The 17,880-nt window shown below is 37.9% G+C and overlaps 1 protein-coding gene and 1 pseudogene across 1 annotated transcript; both read left to right on the top strand.

The window, feature by feature from the left end:
* The first annotated feature begins 424 nt into the window (after positions 1 to 424).
* Positions 425 to 2,126, top strand: LOC107783288 (purine permease 3-like; annotated as a pseudogene).
* Positions 2,127 to 7,869: 5,743 nt separating this feature from the next.
* LOC142165934 (uncharacterized) lies at positions 7,870 to 10,033 on the top strand. The gene is made up of 2 exons (XM_075224324.1): positions 7,870 to 8,199; positions 9,980 to 10,033. Exons 1-2 carry the CDS (start codon positions 7,870 to 7,872, stop codon positions 10,031 to 10,033), a joined length of 384 nt encoding a protein of 127 aa, XP_075080425.1.
* The last annotated feature ends 7,847 nt before the right edge of the window (positions 10,034 to 17,880 follow it).

Here is a 17,880-nt window from a genome sequence, read left to right as displayed (position 1 = left end):
TGTACTACCTAGTTTTGCGAGTTATGTCGTGTATTGCCGTTTTGGCTTATATTCATCACTATTTCCGTTGTTTATGATAATTTAGACTTATTATATTATCTTCTGGTGATGTAAGGTTGTTGATATGATTGGCTTACTTAGTCTTGAAGGTTAGGTGTCGTCACGGCCATTTGATGGGATTTGGGTAGGGGCACACCAATTCTTACTTAAATGCATGAATCAAGCCTATATGTACTATACATTTCTATTTTATAGATTATAGAATAGGGAGTTGACTTTTTTAACCCCATGTGTCCCTTATTGTGGGCTATTAGTCACAGTGGAAATAAAGTCGACATATGACAAGACCATTTTGACGTCCATAATACCTTTATAAGTGACTCAACATAAAAACAAGTACTTCAATTCATTCCTCCGTAGAATAATGGAACCTCAAGTTAGCTCAAAAATGAAAATAGTGCTTCTAGTTTTAAACTGCATATTTCTAGCTGTAGGAACCTGTGGTGGCCCTTTGGTCATGCGCCTTTACTTCATCAAAGGAGGCAAAAGAATTTGGCTATCAACCTGGCTACAAACTGTTGCTTGGCCAATAAATTTCCTCCCTTTAGGCATCTCCTACTTCTATAGCCTCAAAAATATCAACGACAATAACAATAATAATACGAAGGTCATTCTGATGACTCCCCGGATTTTCGTGGCCACTATAGGAATCGGAGTCCTACAAGGATTTGGTAACTATTTCTACTCTTATGGCACAGCTAAATTGCCTGTTTCGACTAGTGGACTTCTATTTGCTACGCAACTTGCTTTCACCACCGGTTTTGCTTTCCTCATAGCGAAGCTGAAGTTCACTTCTTACTTAGTCAACGCCGTCATTTTGTTGACGATTGGTGTAGTGCTTTTGGCGCTACACTCTGGAGGTGATCAACCAGAGGGAGAGACAAAGAAAGAGTATATTTTAGGGTTTATCATGACCCTGGCAGCTGCTGCTTTGTCTGGGCTTATTTTTCCTTTGGTAGAGTTGATTTACAAAAAGGCACATCAAGCTATTACTTACACACTTGTGTTGGAGTTTCAGACAGTGTATTGCTTTGTTGCCACCATTGTTGCAACAATCGGAATGATCATTAACAAGGACTTTCTGGTATCTCTCTTTCTCTTTCCTCAATTTGAATCCTCTCCATTTGCGTTTTGTCCATTTATTACTCCTCTGCAATTTTACGCGGCATAATTTACTTTGGCACGTAATTTAAAAAAGAAAGAAAGATTTTTAAAATTTGTAATTTTAATCATGTTACTATCTGCGGGCTAACAATAAACTTTTGAAACTTATATCTTTAAATACGTCAAAACATTTATGTGATGCTGTAAGATTTTTGAAACTTATTGTTTTAAATATATCATAACATTTTTGTTGCTATAAATATTATCAAAAGTAAAATATGAAGTTTAATTTCAAAACTAACAGAAGGACCAGTAGATAATTGTTTGGTTTTAAAGTAATTTACTAGTATGAGTTTAAGTTTCATGCACTAATTACATAAAATAATGTGTAGTTTTAAGGTAATTTCATATAAATTTGATCATTTAAAATGTAATTTCATGTAAACATATATGATAAGAATTTAATTGTTAACATGATAAAAATAGTAGATAACATACTATAATTGATGGTTAAAAATATCTTGCGGGCAATTTCAAGGGAAGCAAAAGCAATTGAACTTGGAGAAGGGAGATATTATAACGTGATAATATGGAGTGCAATAATTTTGCAGTTCTACTTCTTAGGCACCATTGGAGTCATCTATTCTGCTTCTTCTTTGGTGTCTGGAATTTTGATTTCCGTTCTACTACCTGTAACGGAAATTTTAGCTGTTTTTATCTACGGTGAAAAGTTAGTGCAGAAAAAAGAGTTTCTCTTGCCCTCTCTCTATGGGGATTTGTTTCATATTTTTATGGTGATATTAAAGAAAGCAAGAAGAAAGAAAAACAATCTCCGGAAACAGATATGATTGATAGTAAAACTTGTACTCCGTGATCGAAGAGAATGGTTATTGTCAAGACTATTACAAGTCTACACTCCGTGTTTATATCAAACTAGTGTACTTTACCATGATTAAGTAATAAATAAGGTGAAGATGTACATTAATTAATACTACTTTGGTGTTAAAAAAGTATGCATACGAATAAATTTTTACCAACTATATGATATATTGGAATTTGTTTAGGTACTTATAAGAAAAATGGCTGTCGCCTTTCAAGGATTATTTTGTAGACTCAAAGTTCTGTTTCATAAATAATGACTTAGATCAGACTCAAAGTATAATGTTCGGTAGTAAGGACGAAGTACAACAAATGACTCCTGATAAGTCCGTCAAGCTAAGGAATTGTGATGGACGGGGGAAAATAGCTAACCGGAGAAAAGAGGTTAATTGAATCCCTTCGTTGAAAAAAAGATATAGGGCAAAATGATTTCTTGTGGTATATATGTACTGATGAATCTCCCTAACAAAACTGACATTTTTGTAAAGAGTCAAAGCGATTAAAATATTGTTTTTAGTCATAACTACAAATTTTATGCATGACATTCTAATATATTTAGTGAATTCCCTTCTATGAATTTCTGGCAGTCGAGTAGTTGAGTTCACCATGATGATTTTTAAAGTTCAAGTGATAGTTTTGAAAGAGGACTACCGACTACGTTACGTTTCTCAACAGTAGGTTAATAGGATCGCACGGAAGGTCGCCTAATCATCAACGAATTAAAAATAAGAATTTTGGTGAAAATCATAAATTTCAAAGTTTAACTGCGCCATTTGTGTCTTGAATCTATATGAATCCTAATTATGTCAGATTTCATAGTAGTTTTGGAAAATCGTTATTTGTATGTTTAGGAAAACTATTATTTTAAAAGCTATTGTCCTTGTAGGTTTGAGAAACCTCCTTGTGGGTTCTTTAACCAAGTTATATTGCTCCCTGGTTTTTGGGTCACTATCGCCTTGTCATCTTTTGCCATGGAACCTTAGTATCTTTCTGAATAATGTCCCAGAGTGCTAAGTCTTCACCTTCCAGAAAATCACGTTTTTCCCACCATCCATAGTGCTTTCTATTAAATAATGATGGCCTTGTGGATGATTTTCCTCCTTGAACAAGGTATACATTCCGTGCTTTTAATCCAACTCAAGCCTAAGAAACTTATTCAATGGTCACCGCTAATCGCTTTTGGTCCCAAATCTTTGGAGTTACTTTTTCCAATAAACGTTAGTTATATTTTTTTTATGTTATTTATACCAGTAACCGATTTATGGATGAGTGCTCTTGGAGTAGTCGGTCTAGCCCTGAACCTACGTGCCTATGACTTTGTTTTTCAGGAAATTCGTGCAACGGAAGATCCTGAATTTGAGACTTTCTATACCAAAAATATTCTCTTAAACGAAAGTATTCGCGCTTGGATGGCGGCTTCTCCTTGATAGGGTGCAAGGTGTTCTACTATCGCCCTTCCTTTTTGGTTACATACGTGATGTCAAATTTAGATAGACGCAGTAACCATCTTGTGGTCCTTCCCGTTACGTTAAGGTGGGTTTCTTGAACAAATACTTTTTTTGTAGGTCCATATAAGCTATTAAATATACTGGGTAAGACAACATGTAATGCCTCAATTTCCGCCTTACCCAAACCAAAGCCAAGCGAGTTTTCTCCAAATTGGTATACCTGGTCTTGTAGTCAGTCATTTTTTTATGTTGGTAGTATATGGCCCTTTACTTCCGCCTGTCAACCATAACTACTCTGAACGTTAGGAAAGATAAGGGAAGACTTCCTAAGCGAAGTGATTGAAGGAACTTGACTTACCCGAACCGAATGATAGCGGCTTAAAGTGTTGCCTATCACGAGCAGCCTCGCTAGTTGATCGGCAGGGAGGAGCATCTCAAAGTATGGGGCAAAGGATCTTGTGTTTGAACTTTGTCTCCCCGGATCCACCACAGGTTGGGTTTGAGATCTGTGTGATGAGTGACTATCCAGCACAGTTCAGAGAGCACTTTTAGTCTGCGCTGGTGAATGGAAGCCCCCTATCAAGCAAGAAGGAAGCGTCTCTTCCCACGGCGGAGCGGATTCTTCCCCCAACTAATGAAGAGATCTTGGTGGAATTGCCACATATGAAATTGAGCACAGTTTTGCAAAGAAATAACCCACTTATTTCTCGAGAAGAGATGGGAAACATGCTCAATAAATAGTTATGAGATAAGAAATCCTGTGTTTCACTAAGATTTCGAATAGCGGTCTCGAATTCAAGTTGATTCTATTTTGACTCTTCATCTGCTTTCATATACCACTACACAATTACAACCCGTTTTTGCTCAATGGATACATAACACCCATGCTCTACCACCTGGTGCAACGGCTCCTAGTGCAACAGCAAGTACCAGTTTAACTTGGGGGGTTGATCATCTCTAATCCTTTTAAGATGTTAGCCTTCAGTTGAAAGAATATGTACGGATACCAATTGTTATTTTAGGATGCACCTAGACACAAGAGGGGAGGGTGAATTGTGTCTTACTAAAAAAATATTGCGTCTTAAAGAACTTGGGTCTTTAACCTAAGAATTATAGACACATACAGAATGTGAAGTGCAAAAATTAAACAACATCATAATTTTTATGTGAGAAACCTATTTGTTCAAGGGGTAAAAATTATGACCTACCATCATAGGATTTTTCTCAGAACTTTACTAACTTGAAAGAGTGATTTTAGGTTAACTCAATAAACCAACGGCACTAACTCTAGTACCTAAATCCCTACAATCAACCCAATTCTAGCCAAAATTTAGGTTACAACTAAATAACCAAAAGGACTAACTCTAGTACCTTAGCCCCTATAATCAACCTAATTGTAGCTACCCCTTTCAAGACCATAAACTCTTGCCTAGAAAGTTAAACATAACTCTTTAGATTTGATAATGTTATTTGTGGCTTGAATTATTTTCTTGTATTTTTAGGAAACCTATATCTGTCACTACCCAAAATATTCCACTTATTCGTGATAACACCTAATCCAATATTCTAGGTAATATGAACAATAGTCAACATAACTCAAATAAAATTCATAAAGAATCAATAAATAAAATAGCTGAGTTTCACTAAAATAACCCAAGATTAATAATACAAGTAATGAGCCACTAAAATTTTGATTTACAAAAATGATATGATAACTTCTGTCGGAATATACATAAACAGAGTATGAATCCAAAACTACTAAGGACAAGTGGTATAAATATCCAAAAAAGAGGTACATCTTCAATGCCAACTTTCGTCATCCACAGCAACTCAGTTCTAAGAGATGCACGCAAGGTGAAAAAGTGTAGTATGAGTACAACTGACCCCATGTACTCATCAAGTATCATAACCAACCTTGAAGATGTAATAGTGACAAGAATTATTCATTATACTTGCTAATAACATGTTCAATTCTTATATTCACAAGTACACGAAAATGGTGCCTTCTAATCATATAACACAAATAAGATCACATCGGTGTACAAAGAGATAATGTGCTAAGTCCTAAATCATGTAACCAACCAGCATATAGAGAAGATATGCGTCCAATATTATTAAATCATCAAATTTGCATATAAAGAAGACATGTGTGAAATACCAGATAATCCTTCATCAGTTGCATATAAAGAAGATATGCATGATTAAACAAGTCAAGCCACATGGATGCACATATAGAGAAGATATGTACCTTGTCTCATCTCATCAAGTAAGGTTGCATATAGAGAAGATATGCATAAAGGTATGTGTATATTTCTGATCTAGCATATAGAGGAGATATGTGAATAAAATATGTATACAGTCAAGAAAATTGCAAGTACAGAAGAAATGCAATAGCCAAAGAAATACTGGCTAGTTTTTCTCATAACGCATGCACATCATCGTGAGAGAAATATGAGAGGGTGAACCTAGGGGGATGTATCCTTATCCACATACTGTACAGATAACTCACGTGCCATATATAACTACCGCACGGACAACTCACGTGCTAATGTAACTCAGATCCATACGGACAACTCACATGCTATAAACCCAGCCAATATCACACAGAGAAGCATATACAAGAATACATGTACATGAACAACGGATATCAAATTACATACTCATGAACTGATATAAGTGACATGCTAAGGTCTAAGCATGTGCGAAGTGTACTACCATGGTTCAAACCAGGCGACTACGCCACATGAATAATAATTAACATATTTGGACAGGAGATCGCCGCTTGGATTTCTTCGCTCATCTTCAACATATCGGGTTTCAGTCTCATTTGCTTTGTTGAATCAATCTGATTACGTACGGTTTCTGGTTTTTGGATCAACTTTTCATTCTTGATTCCTCAGTCAAAACATCAATTAGGAAGATTTCAATTTGAGTTCTCCCTGAAGCTGACATTATTGCTTCCCATTGTTCGTTAACTTCAAAGGTTGCAACCAAGATTCTATTTATCCTCTCTTGTCTTGATATTTTAGCGTAGTTGTATCTCTTTGCCTGCCTATTTTGTTCTTGAATCTTTAGTTATCATTGCCCTAGCATTGTCAAATTAATTGCATTAGTGTTAGCTTTGCCTACTTGTTTATATTGTTATCTACCTATTACATCTTTATTTTGAATCTTTATTGCACATTTTCTTTGTAACCTTTAGTTGTAGATTATAGTCCCCTTTAGCTCTTGTATTGTATTCCTTCACCTATTTTTCTATTCTTTAGTTATGGATGATCGTTCCTTTAGTTCCTTTGTCTTATTTCTTCACCTGTTTGGCTGACCTTTAGTTGTAGATTATAGTTCTCGTTAGTTACTTTATTTTATTTTTTCACCTGTTTTGTGACGTTTGGTGGTAGATTATATTTCGGTAATTCATTTTATTTTTGTTGCTTATTTTTGGGATAGTGCTTGCGTAGTGACTCGTAGATTATAATGGCTTTGGTGAATGATGGTAGGGTAAGGTCTTGTCCTCGGAGGTGTCAGCACATAGGAGGGGGTGAGGGGGGTAATAGGCCTAAGGTAGATACTAGGCTGAGAGTGGGGTCTTGGAACATAGGAACTTTGACTGGAAAATCTGTAGAGTTAGCAAAGATTCTCGAGAAAAGGAAGATTAATATAGCTTGTGTACAGGAGATAAGGCGTGGGATAAGGCCAGTTTCAAACTTTTGTATTCTGGGAAGGTGAGGGCAGGAACGAGGTAGGTATCTTGGTTGATAAGGACCTCTGTGAACTAGTGGTGGAGGTTAGGAGGGTGAAGATAGGTTGATGACTATTAAGCTAGTTGTAGGAGGTTTTACTTTGAACATAATCAGTGTGTATGCACCCCAAGCAAGCTTGGATGAGGAAGTCAAGAGGCATTTCTAGGAGGATTGGATGAGATGGTGTGTTCTATCCCGTATGCCGAGAAGCTTTTCATATGAGGAGATTTCAACGACCATATTGGAGCAACGTCTGGGGGTTATGATGATGTGCATGGTGGCTTTGGTTTTGGAGATAGAAATGGAGGAGGAACATCTTTGCTGGACTTTGCTAGAGCATTTGATTTGATGATAGCAAACTCATGTTTCCCGAATAAAAGGAAGCACTTGGTCTCCTTCCGAAGTTCGGTGGCCGAGACTCGGATTGATTATTTACTCTACAGGAAGTCCGATACAGGTCTTTGCACGGATTGCAAGGTCATCTCGAGTGAGAACCTCTCGACCCTTCATAGGCTCCTGGTCATGGACCTTGAGATTATGAGGAAGAGAAGGAAGAAGGCGATATATAGCCAACATAGGATCAAGTGGGGAGCCTTGATGGAAGCTAAAGCGCAGGAGTTAGGGTTAAGCTGGTGACTATGGGGGCTTGGAGGAGTAGTGGGGATGCAAGCGCTATGTGGACCATGACTACGCAGTGCATTAGGAAAGCCACGAGAGAGGTATTAGGAATCTCAAATGGTTACTCTAGTGGTCACAAGGGAGACTGGTGGTGTAATATAGAGGTGCAAGGAAAAGTGGAAACCAAGAAAGTAGCGTATCTGAAGCTAGTGGAAAATGTAGACGAGGAGGAGAAGAAGGCAGTTATGGAGGTCAAGACTGCAGCTTTTAGTCATTTGTATGAGGAACTCGAGGGCCAAGGTGGGGATAAGAGGTTGTTTAGGTTATCCAAGACACGTGACTTGGACCAAGTGAAGTGCATCAAGGACAAAGAAGGTAGAGTTTTGTTGGATGATGGGCTTATCCGTCAGATATGGAAAACCTACTTCCATAGTCTCTTGAACGAAGAGGGAGACATGAGCATTGTACTGGTGATTTGGAACTCTCCGGGATTCATTGTGACTTTGGGTTTTGTAGACGGATTAGATTTGATGAATTTGAGGGGCTATGCGTAAGATGAGCAAGGGCAAAGAGACCCGGCCAGATGAAATCTCGATGGAGTGTTGGAAAAGTGCGGGCAAGGCAGGCTTGAAGTGGCTCACTAGGTTATTTAATGTCATTTTTAGAACAAAGAAGATTCCCTAAGGGTGGAGGGGAGCACGATGGTTCCTATATATAAAACAAGGGTGAGATCCAAAATTGCAGTAATTATCGGGGTATCAAGCTTCTTAACAATACTATGAGAGTCTGGGAGAGAGTGGTAGAGCTAAGGGTGAGGAGGAGTGTGTCTATTTTTGAGAACCAGTATGGGTTTATGTTGGTACGTTCGACAACAGAAAACATCCACCTTAATAGGATATTGATAGAGCAGTATAGGGAGAGAAAGAAAGACTTGCATATGGTGTTCATCGACATAGAAAAGGCGTATCATAAAGTTCCGAGGGAGGTTTTGTGGAGATGTTTGAAGGCTAGAGGTGTACATGTTTCCTACATTAGGCTGATTAAGGACATGTACTATGGAGTAAATACCCAACTGAGGATGGTGGGTGGGAACTCCGACCATTTTCTAGTTTTCATGGGGTTGCATCAGGGGTCAGCACTCAGCTCTTTTTTGTTTTCTCTGACGATAGACGTGCTGACGTGCCACATCCAAGGGGAGGTGTCGTGGTGCATGCTATTTGAAGATGATATTGTATTTATTGAACGAGACGCGAGACGGTGTCAATGCGCAATTAGAGGTATGGAGGCAGACCCTGGAATTTAAAGGTTTCAAGTTGAGCAGGACCAAGACAGAATACTTGGAGTGTAAGTTCAGTGGCGAGACTCAAGGAGGGGAAGGGGAGGTGAGGCTGGACTCGCATGTCATCCCTAGGAGAGAGAGTTTTAAGTACCTTGGGTCTATTATTTAGGGGGAGGAGGAGATTGATGAAGATATCACACATCGTATTAGAGCGGGATGGATGAAATGGAGACTCGTTTCTGGTGTTTTGTGTGACAAGAAGGTGCCACCGAAACTTAAAGGTAAGTTCTACATAGTGGTGGTCAGACCTACAATGTTGTATGGGGCTGAGTGTTGGCCAGTCAAGATCGCTCATGTCCAAAAGATGAAGGTAGCAGAGATGAGGATGTTGAGATGGATGTGCAGGCACACCGGGTTAAATATGATCAGAAATGAGGTTATTCGCGACAAGGTGGGTGTGGCCCCTATTGAGGACAAGATGTGGGAAGCGCGGCTTAGGTGGTTTGGTCATGTGAAGAGGGGGAGCATCGATGCCCCGGTGAAGAGGTGTGAGAGGTTGATATTGGAGGGCCTACGGAGAGGTAGAGGTAGGCTAAAGAAGAGGTGGGGAGAGGTGATTAGGCAAGACATGGCACAGCTTCAGCTGACCGAGGTCATGACCCTTGATAGAAAGGTATGGAGGTCGAGGATTAGGGTAGTAGAGTAGGTAGTCTAGAGTGTTCATAACAGTAGTATTGGCACGCATTCTCGCTTTCTGTTGGTAATAAGTTTTTATGACTAACCGTTGTTTCCTTCATTGTTGATCACCTTACTATCTTGTTGATTTTATTCTGCTTTTGTATGGCTTTTAGGTATTGTCCCTTCTTGTCTATATATTCATTAATGCAGTGCTTATGCTTTCCTGAGTCGAGGGTCTATTGGAAAAACCTCTCTATCCTTACAAGGTATGGGTAAGGTCTGCATACACATTATCCTCCTGAAACCCCACGGTGTGGGATAATACTAGGAGTGTTGTTGTTGTTGTTGGACAAGAGATCAACCAATAAATAATCTCTAACATGATTCGATTAGCTCACCAACGGAGTAAAACATAACAAACATGGTAACACGAAGCTTAGCAATCAATTCAAGGCATACAATAGCTTAATTACTACCTCGAACAAGGATAATACCCTGGTGTACGCACATGGGCTCAATTCCCTCACACGTGCGCCACTCTTAGCGCGTAGCCAACACTAATAACTCAGGAAACTAGTGTATCAACTATGTTTAGGTAAGATACTTACTCAAACAAGCTAAATCAATACTCTAAAAATGCCTTTATGCACGAATTAACTTTCGTACAGCTTGAATCTAGCCAAAAGCAACTCGAAAATATCAAATAATACTATAAGAATCAAACCCAAACGATAAGGTCAAATCTTTATTCAAATATTTAAAGTCAACCAAAAAGTCAACCCGAGCCCGCACCCTAGAACTCGACAAAAATTATAGATTCTGATAACCCATTTGAATACAAGTCCAACCATACAAGTTTCATCCAAATCCGACTCCAAATCAATATTCAAAACTCAATTATTCACTTTAGAAAAGTTGTCACGACCCAAATCGATGGGCCGCGACGGGCACCCAGTACCTTACTTGACTGAGTACCAACGTAATGTACCTTTATTATTACATCATTATATACATGTGACATATGGGCCTAATAGGCTAACATAATCATTTATAAACTCAAATATAGGCCGACAGGGCCGTACAATCTTCCACGTACACGACATATGTCTACAAGCCTCTAAGAGTAATAAGTGTCACAAAGGTCGGAACAGAGTCTCGCCATACCAAACAATAGACTTCTAAATCATACTAACCAAATACGCAGCTCCGAAGCAAATGGAGCGCACCAACATCTTCTGTTGAGCTGATAGCCTACTTGGAAGGCTCTCGACCTATCTATCAGGACCTGCGGGCATGAAACGCAGTGTCCCCAGGAAAAAGGGACATCAGTACGAATAATGTACTGAGTATGTAAGGCACATAAATAAATACATAGGAGACATGGAAGACATATGGAGTACGTGACTCAACCCGTACGTCTGAATAACTTTGTAAATCATATATTACTTTCAGCGTCATGCATATGCGTATGAATGTCATGTCGTGCATAGGTATATGTTTCATAATATCATCAGCCTCTGAGGGCATCCCATCATATCATATCGGCCACTGTGGGCAAAATCATCATCGTATACCAGCTGATCAGGTGGTGGTGCGTATATAACGCCATAACCTTTCCCATATCCCATATACATATATATACATACATATATACGCGTATATAACGCCGTTTGAATACATACATATATATGCGTATATAACGCCATTTGAATACATACCCATATATGCGTATATAACGCCGTTTGAATCATATTTCAGCCACTGTGGGCAACAACATCATCATATACCAGCTGACCAGGTGGTGGTGCGTATATAACGCCATAATATTTTCCCATATCCCATATACATATATTTACATATATACGCATATATAATGTCATCTAGTCATGGGTCAGTGCACATGAATGCAGTGCATAAAAAGTACGTCAATAAAATTATTCGGAATGTCATAAGACCATTTTCCATCTGAGTAATATCATAAAGTAAACTCTTTTTAACTTTCGTATTTTTCTAAGACCCATGAACAAATTATAAAATATTATGACACATGGGAATTAAAGAACATAGATATTTCTATTACTTCTATGAGTAGAGTCACTTATGGAATTTGTGCATTTGCACGTTTCGTTCATATCGTATGGATCATGCCAAAAGAAAGAAGGGATAGCCTTAACATACCTGTTCCCAGAATTATTTGAACGAATCCGCTTCTGCGAAATATGGACAAAATTTCTTCTTCTGACAGAATAAGACGTAATTGGAACGAAATTCTTTGACTTGAATTATTTGAAATATATGTTTCTGCTTCTGAAATTGGAACCAATCTTTGCTATGAATTTTTAAATGTTGGGTGAAAATACTACTTCATTTCAACGTTTCTAGCTTCCTTGATTTTTGAACGTATCTAGTTTCCTTGGTTTCTAAATGTTCCTAGCTTTCTTGGTGTTTGAACATTTCTAGCTTTCTTGATTTGAAAACCCAAACTACAGAAATATGTCCCATTCTTTATGTCTAGTCAATTGTTTCACTAGCTAAGTCTCACTTGCTAAGGCTTAGTCATGCCTTGGTTGAATTGATACAATCCATCTGGCAGAAATGACGACATAGTCATTTCTAATTATGTGGCTTCTTGCCACGTGGGGTAGGGAGGGATAATTAATTAATTTATCCACTTATTAGTTAACCGGGGTAATATTTCGTTACCCGGTAATTAATCTATTACCCGTATAATTTAAAAATTATCTCAACTTAATTAAATACTACTCTCTTTTAACATACCTTGTACACCTTACTAATATAGCCATGTAGTACCTTGTATGACACTAGTCCATAAATGTCGGGTATTTTAGCTCGGGCCGTATTTTATCCCAAAATGCCAAACTTTGATAAAATTCGTTTTCTTAGACTTGCTCCCCCTTTCACCTTTATAAATTTACTAATTACTTACAAAATAGTATAATCCTTATAATCCCCAAATAATCTTTTCCTTGGACTAATGTCAATTACCTTATGACAAATTTAACGTAAAATACTGCAGCATGCAACATCGTCGTAACTTATTACTGTAAAGCTTAATATCATCGTAATGTAATACTGTCGAGTGCAATATTGTCGTAACTTAATATTGCAGGACGTAATATTGACATAATATTGCGGGGCGTAACATCATTCCCCCCTTTGAAACATTCGTCCTCGAATGTTGACTAATGCTCTTATCATTTTCGTAACTTATAGCTTTTGTGAATACATTAATACTCTTCTTGCCATCTAAGCAGTTGCTCTGTGAATAAATCCAAAATCTAGGGTATTCCCCCCTTTAGTCTTTTTTTTGCTCATATCATGACCTGTGGTTGAAATCTTCCTAATATTGCAATTTCTGTTACCTCCTGTCATGCAGCCTGTATGACCCTGGCTTTATAGGTGCACTTATGCGATTCATCTTTCCTTTTTCCTTTAATCTTTTAGTTAATCTCTAGGCCTTACATTGTAAATATATACAAGGCTTAATAGGATACCTCTCTGGGCCTCTATAGGTATACTGAAGTCCTTTGCTCGATACTTTGTAGAACTTGCGAATATGGCCATATCTTATTTTATAGATCTGGTTACCCATTCACATGACTTTACTACATTTACATGGGTTATACTATACTATAATTTTTTGCTTCAATCTACCTTTATTGAGGTGTGCTTACCAAGTTCCCAGTTACTTTTGTTGCCTACCCTTTAGGTATAAATCTCAGTCCTTCAATGCCCCCTTCATTACCGTTCTTCTTAAGAATCATGTCCTAACCTCATGTCATACTGTGTAACTTATGTCTGACCATTGTTGATTCGCCTCAATGTTGATCGATAATCCTTTACTTGAAGACTTGAAACTTTTTACGTAATACATTATCGCTAGGGCTTACGTTGTATTGAGGAATATTTGAAGTGATTTCCATAATCATATTTCATAGTGTCTCAATGTGATTCACCTTATGAGGGTATCTTGATTTGGTTCCACCAGCGAAATATTTTTCTCCTTCTTTTCTTCTATTTTCTCTTCTTCTTTTTTTTCAAATCATTATTCAAACGAAGGCCCAAACGTCATCCTTTATCTGTCACAATTATCCCTTCATTTTATTACTAGGCCATCATTTCATTCTTTCTAAATGTTATTATTCTTAGATTCCTTTGAGTTCATTCAGGCTATACTGAACTTTCAATAACTTACAGAAACCATTATCTCTCTTGTTTTCATGGACTTAATCCTGAGGACTTATCCATTCTCGTCACCTTTTCACTTGCCTTTCCTCATTCTTACTCACGTTTTCTTAAAACTTTGTCGCTCTACCATACTTTAGCTTGCGACCTATAACTGTCCATTTATAATACTCGCATTTTTCCTTCAACTTGCTTGCACCATAAATTTTCTTATGTTATTTTGGAATGTCAAGCGATACATCACATTGTCCCCAACTCTTCTCTATTCTCTTAACTAGATCTCTCAGTACTTAGAAACCATAGGTTGGAAAACATGCCGCCGACGATGCCGCTATCATTCTCGGTTGTTGGACTCCCGTGCTTATAGCCTTCTATCCAAAATATGGACTATTCACAACTTCCTGCATTTGAGTTTCTTGTACGTTGTTCACCTTTACCTTTCTTACCTTATAATCTGGCTTTGTATTTTCTATCTCTTTTATGACCTCCCTTCCACATAGGTATAATTCACATCCATAACTTGAAGCTCTTATTATAATTCATACACCTCTGGTGCATACATAATCTAGTGGGAGCTTCGTACTCACTTCTTATGAGGATGATACTCTTCAGTTGGCTTTCATTATAGAGCTATTATAAAATATGGCTACTGTACTATCTTTCTTATACCTCTGCTACTTAAGAGTGATCCTGAGGTCTATAATTCTCTTGGTCCTTCCTGTTTTGCTTAGTCGATGTAACCCTTTAGTCTCCTTTTCTTTTTGATCAGCCTCTATGTAGGCTTAAGATATCTCCCTATCTGTGGCTTGTGGTATCAGTTATTACCTTATCCTTTCATGGGAGTTATGGAATATGCATGATACAATCCTTTAATAATTCAATCCTTTGTTTTTTGTCCTGGGCTCAATTCTTTCTTTTAACTTATACCAGAGTCTTCTATAGCTGTATGATTGTCAACAAGTATAATTCTCCAAAATCTTGAGTGTGTCCATAACGTATTAACTCTAGATCATTGATAGAATGATTCCTTTCGTTCCATCTCAGCTTTCTTTAAACGTATGCAATTAATTTTCTGGTCTTTCTATCCCTTGTTGCGTGCATACTTAACTCATCCTAGTTCCCACACATGCCAGAATTTTTGTGCAACTCATATAGTCTAGAATATTACCTTTGATCTTTCTCCCCGTTCATTAGCAACGGTAGGTGCCACTTTCTTAGGGAATGCATACAAGGTTGTTTGGAGACTTTTGTCACGCAACCATTTCCTCTTTAGGTCATTGTGCTTAGGTTGAAGCCTTCTTCCTTGTCTCTTCAACTAGTCCTTCATCGTATTACTTAGGGAAGACTCTCTGACTCCTGTAAAGTTGTGAGCGTACTATATTGTATACTCGACAGACCTTCTGATGTCCTTCCTTGCCTATACTTATCCTTAGTTACTTACTTCCACACCCTTGTGCTTGTAGGGTTGCTTTTGAAGTAATATTTTGATTGTCTTCCAGTGTCACTCTTATTTATTTCCGTAAAACTCATACGGTACCTTTAACTACCCTCACTCTTATTTGAATATATCTCCAGTATTATAATGACATTATTGCGAGGCTGAATTCTCCATGTTGGGGTATACTACATTTATCTTGCATGATATGCTGATTTGTCTGTAGCTTCTTGACTAGCCATAAATAGGCTCTCCCTGAATCAACTACTAACTACTCGTTGGCACATCCTCATGTCACTATTCCGCGAAATCTTTCTTGGGTTATTTCCTTGGTCTTAACTTACGTCTCGCACTGGCTCCTTAATTATCAATAACAGCTCGGGCAGGAACCTTTACTTCCTTTCCTTGATGTCGTTCTTACACAATATTCTTGAATCGTAGCGTATTTGTAAGATTTGGATAAGTTCCATCTCATTCCTCTTTCATTTATCGCATTATTCCTTTACCATTTTATAGTCACTAGAACCACTTAATTCTGAATTAATGCCACATCACTCCATATTCCCCCCTTTAGGGGTGTACTAAGAGTTGAAGCCACGAGGACGAGGATCTACCTATAGATGTTTTACCTCTTCATCTTTGGTGTCGTTTCTCAATATCATTGATCCTTACTCGCCTTACGGCAATTCTTCTGTACCAAGGATGACAAATTCCCTTACTCGCGAGGGTGACACTTAGCGTAACAGGCACATGCAGTCTCTTAAACTTAACTTTGCTTACATTGCTTGCTCTAGGGAAGCGTCTCCCTGAATGACTATTTTCTGAATTCATTGTGAATCTTCTTCTGTGGTCCCTTCTATTATAGCCGGAACGAAATCCAAAATTCCCATAACGCTTAGTACTTTCCAATCATTCAGTCCTTAATTCATATTTAGTTTATCTTGTTTACCAGTCCATACTAATTTCTGTTACTCTGGAGATTAACTCTCCCCTCTGGTAGTCGTGTTGGAGTCTCGAACTTATTTCTTGGTATGAGGATATAACCTTATGGCCTATACTCTTTCCTTGTCTTAAAGACCATCACCTTTCGTCTCTTTCTTCATTTGACTATAGGTTTTGTAACACTCTACCGTTTGCATCCATGTATCACACCTTATTTATAATACTTCCTTATCTCTCTTCTCATTATTCTGCTAATATTTCTGCATATCCCTTTTCTTGTGAAAACTTCAATACGACATTCTCAAGTTACTTAACTTTCTCGCTTTACTAGGGACACGAGCCACACTAAGGTAATATTTATTCCATCAAGGCTTATAGTGAATGTCTTTGTATTACTCATATCTGGTTGCGATATTTTGGAGTGGACCATCTAGGTGTCTCATAAAGAGATCTATTAGCACATTTGCAATATTCTTCGGAAATGTCAACTGACACAATCAATTCATCCATCATATCTTCTTATACTACTTTTGTTAACCCCCATAGGGCATGACTGAGATAGGTGTGGCCAATTGTACGTACATCTGTTATTGTTGAAGGTAACGCAAAATGCTTATATCTTCCTTCCTGAATGATAGTCTTTATTAACTGGGTGCCTCGTACCCTTCTTCACCTTTCTTATTTTACTTGCTAAAACTTGTGTCTAACTTTCGATTTCGTTATTCCTTTTTTTTTACCGTAAGAGTGGATAAGTATTCTTGCCATAAAGCTCCTCATCAAGAACCTTATACGTCTTAGCACATACATGATCTACTAAAGATAGTACATTTACTTATCATATGCATCATGAAAAATCGACTTCCTTTTACTCAACACTTCCACAACTATTTCTCTTCCCAACCTTCTTTCTGGATGTAGGTATCGTCTTATTACAAATAATAATAAAAAAATAATTTTGGAATTTGACTTTTATAAGTGAGCTCTACCACACGATCTAGAGTAAGAAAAAAGAGTGACAATCCTAAATGCCTTGTAGCCTCCTGCTTATAAGTGTGGTGCACGACACACCCATAAACAAGACTCTACTAGACACGGCTTGTAGACATCCCTAAGAAAGAACTTGTCTGATACCACTTTTGTCACGACTCAAACCGATGGGCTGCGACGGGCACCCAGTACCTTACTTGACTGAGTACCAACGTAATGTACCTTTATTATTACATCATTATATACATGTGACATATGGGCCTAATAGGCTAACATAATCATTTATAAACTCAAATATAGGCCGACAGGGCCATATAATCTTCCACGTACACGACATATGTCTACAAGCCTCTAAGAGTACATAGGTGTCACAAAGGTCGGAACAGAGTCCCGCCATACCAAACAATAGACGTCTAAATCATACTAACCAAATACGTAGCTCCGAAGCAAATGGAGCGCACCAACATATTCCGCTGAGCCGATAGCCTACTTGGAAGGCTCTCG

Source organism: Nicotiana tabacum, chromosome 11 (assembly GCF_000715075.1).
Source record: "Nicotiana tabacum cultivar K326 chromosome 11, ASM71507v2, whole genome shotgun sequence".
Classification (NCBI taxonomy): Eukaryota; Viridiplantae; Streptophyta; class Magnoliopsida; order Solanales; family Solanaceae; genus Nicotiana; species Nicotiana tabacum.
The sequence above is the reverse complement of the archived record's forward strand: the minus strand, read 5'-3'. Positions and strand labels throughout refer to the sequence as shown.